Raw genomic sequence first — 1,968 nt, forward strand, 5'->3', positions numbered from 1 at the left:
TAGAAAAGCTCTATTTGTACTTCAATAGTCACTTATATTTAGATACTATATCTTTATTATCTCCTTTTTGTTCATTTTCTTCTTGAAAAAAAAATGTTTATGACAAGAAAATGTTAAAAGCTTTAACTAAAACATTTTAAAAAACGAAATTTAACTATTAAGAAGCCTGTTTAAACTCAAATTTTAGTATCAAATACGAAATCCATATTAGTCCTCGAATCATATACTCGTAACTCGTCAAATATATAAACCATATTGAATTGAACATGAAGAAAGATAAATTGTTGAGACTTGAAAGTAAGACAATAGCAAAATGATTGCATAGGTTTAAGCTTTAATAACGATACAATAGGAAGAGACTCAAACATTATCATCCCCAATATATTTAAAGAAAAGTAAATAAAAGACAAGGATTTATATTCCTAAACGATCAGATAGAAGAGAAAGGAACTATCAAGATTTATGATCTTCACCCTTCAGAATCATCATAAATTAATAAAGCAACTTTCATTGCCAACATGTGACTGCAATTTCAGAATGAGAGAGTTCAAATCCGAGTAAGAAGACTCTCCAACTTCAACAGCCTTCTTTGCCTTCAAAGCAAGAACCTTAGCCCTGTTTCTAAATCCATTTGCTTCTTCTCCCACCATTACCCTCTTCAAAGCACTCTCTATGGCACCCTTGTCAACACAATCTCCCAATCTAGTACCAACAGGAACCCCAATTTCAAGAACATCAGTAACCAACTTCTCGTTGTAAAACTGCTCAGCACCCAACGGCCACGTCACCATTGGCACGCCAGCTGTCACTGATTCCAACGTCGAGTTCCAACCGCAATGCGTAACAAACGCTCCAACAGCCTCGTGTTCAAGAATCAACACTTGAGGAGCCCAATCTCTTATGATTAGCCCCTTTCCCTCCATTCTCTTCTCGAACTCTTCCGCATTCCATTCCTCTGTGTATTTTTTACATCTTTTTACGACCCAAATGAATTCTCTTCCAGAAGCTTCCAATCCTATTGCAATCTCCTTAAGCTGGGTGTCTGGAAGGACACCGACGGACCCGAAGCTTATGTAAACTACAGAGTTTGGTTTCTTTAAACTTAGCCACTTCAAGCATCTATCATTTTCTTCATCTCCGTGTACTCCTCTCAGCGCTTTTTCTTCGTTGCTTCTGTTACAGAGAGAAACAGGGCCTATACACCACACCCTCCTCCCAAACACGTTCACGTAGTGATTTATATAAGGACTTTCTAGCTCCTGGAAAGAATTTGCAAGCACTCCATAGCTCTTCATCTCTGATTCCCTTGAATCCTTCAACAATATCGCTAGAGTCAGGTCTTGGTTGTTCTCCTTCCTGCTTAACTCAGTCAATTGCTTTTTCACCATTGTTATGTCGCCGGGAAGGTTGGGAATGACGAAGGCTTCGGTGTCCGACGACACGTTATTGTAAGGCTCGTAGGTTGTGACACAAAGCGAAGCCGATAGAGCGAATAAGCTAGTTCCATGGAAGACAAGCCTTGGGATTCCAAACTTGGCGGCAGCTTCAGTTGCCCATGGAAAAAACATGTCTGCTACGAGGCACTGAGGCTTTTCTTGGAGCAAGAGCTGCTCCAATGGCTCCTGAAGGTTCATTGTTGCTTTTAGGAAGTTGGGGAACAGGTTTGGGTTAAGGGAAGAGTCTATTTTTTCGCAACCGTCAGGTAAACCAAATTCAGCACTGGGGAACTTGATTGTTTTAATGTGGATGTTGGTGTTTTGTAGGGTTTGGGAGATGAGGGGTTTGATGGATGGGGTGGTGATGATGGTGGCGGTGGCGCCATGTGAGGTGAAGAGTTTGGCCACGTCTATGGTTGGGATTATGTGGCCTTGAGCTGGGAAGGGAAAGAAGAATACATGGAGTTCACGAGCTTCACTACCCATTTTCCCCCGTGTTAAGCAAGTTTTGAGTTTTGCAATGGGGTGTATA

The 1,968-nt window shown here is 40.9% G+C and overlaps 1 protein-coding gene across 1 annotated transcript; it reads right to left on the reverse strand.

Annotated features, from left to right (window-relative positions):
• LOC107620697 (UDP-glucose flavonoid 3-O-glucosyltransferase 7-like) lies at positions 423-1,922 on the reverse strand. The gene has a single exon (XM_016322826.2). It carries the CDS (start codon positions 1,920-1,922, stop codon positions 486-488), a length of 1,437 nt encoding a protein of 478 aa, XP_016178312.1. The 3' UTR covers positions 423-485.

Source organism: Arachis ipaensis, chromosome B10 (assembly GCF_000816755.2).
Source record: "Arachis ipaensis cultivar K30076 chromosome B10, Araip1.1, whole genome shotgun sequence".
Taxonomy (NCBI): domain Eukaryota; kingdom Viridiplantae; phylum Streptophyta; class Magnoliopsida; order Fabales; family Fabaceae; genus Arachis; species Arachis ipaensis.

What these genes read in the sequence shown, in the direction of transcription:
- LOC107620697 (XM_016322826.2), bottom strand. Translation starts at nt 1,922, where the DNA reads ATGGGTAGTGAAGCTCGTGAACTCCATGTATTCTTCTTTCCCTTCCCA.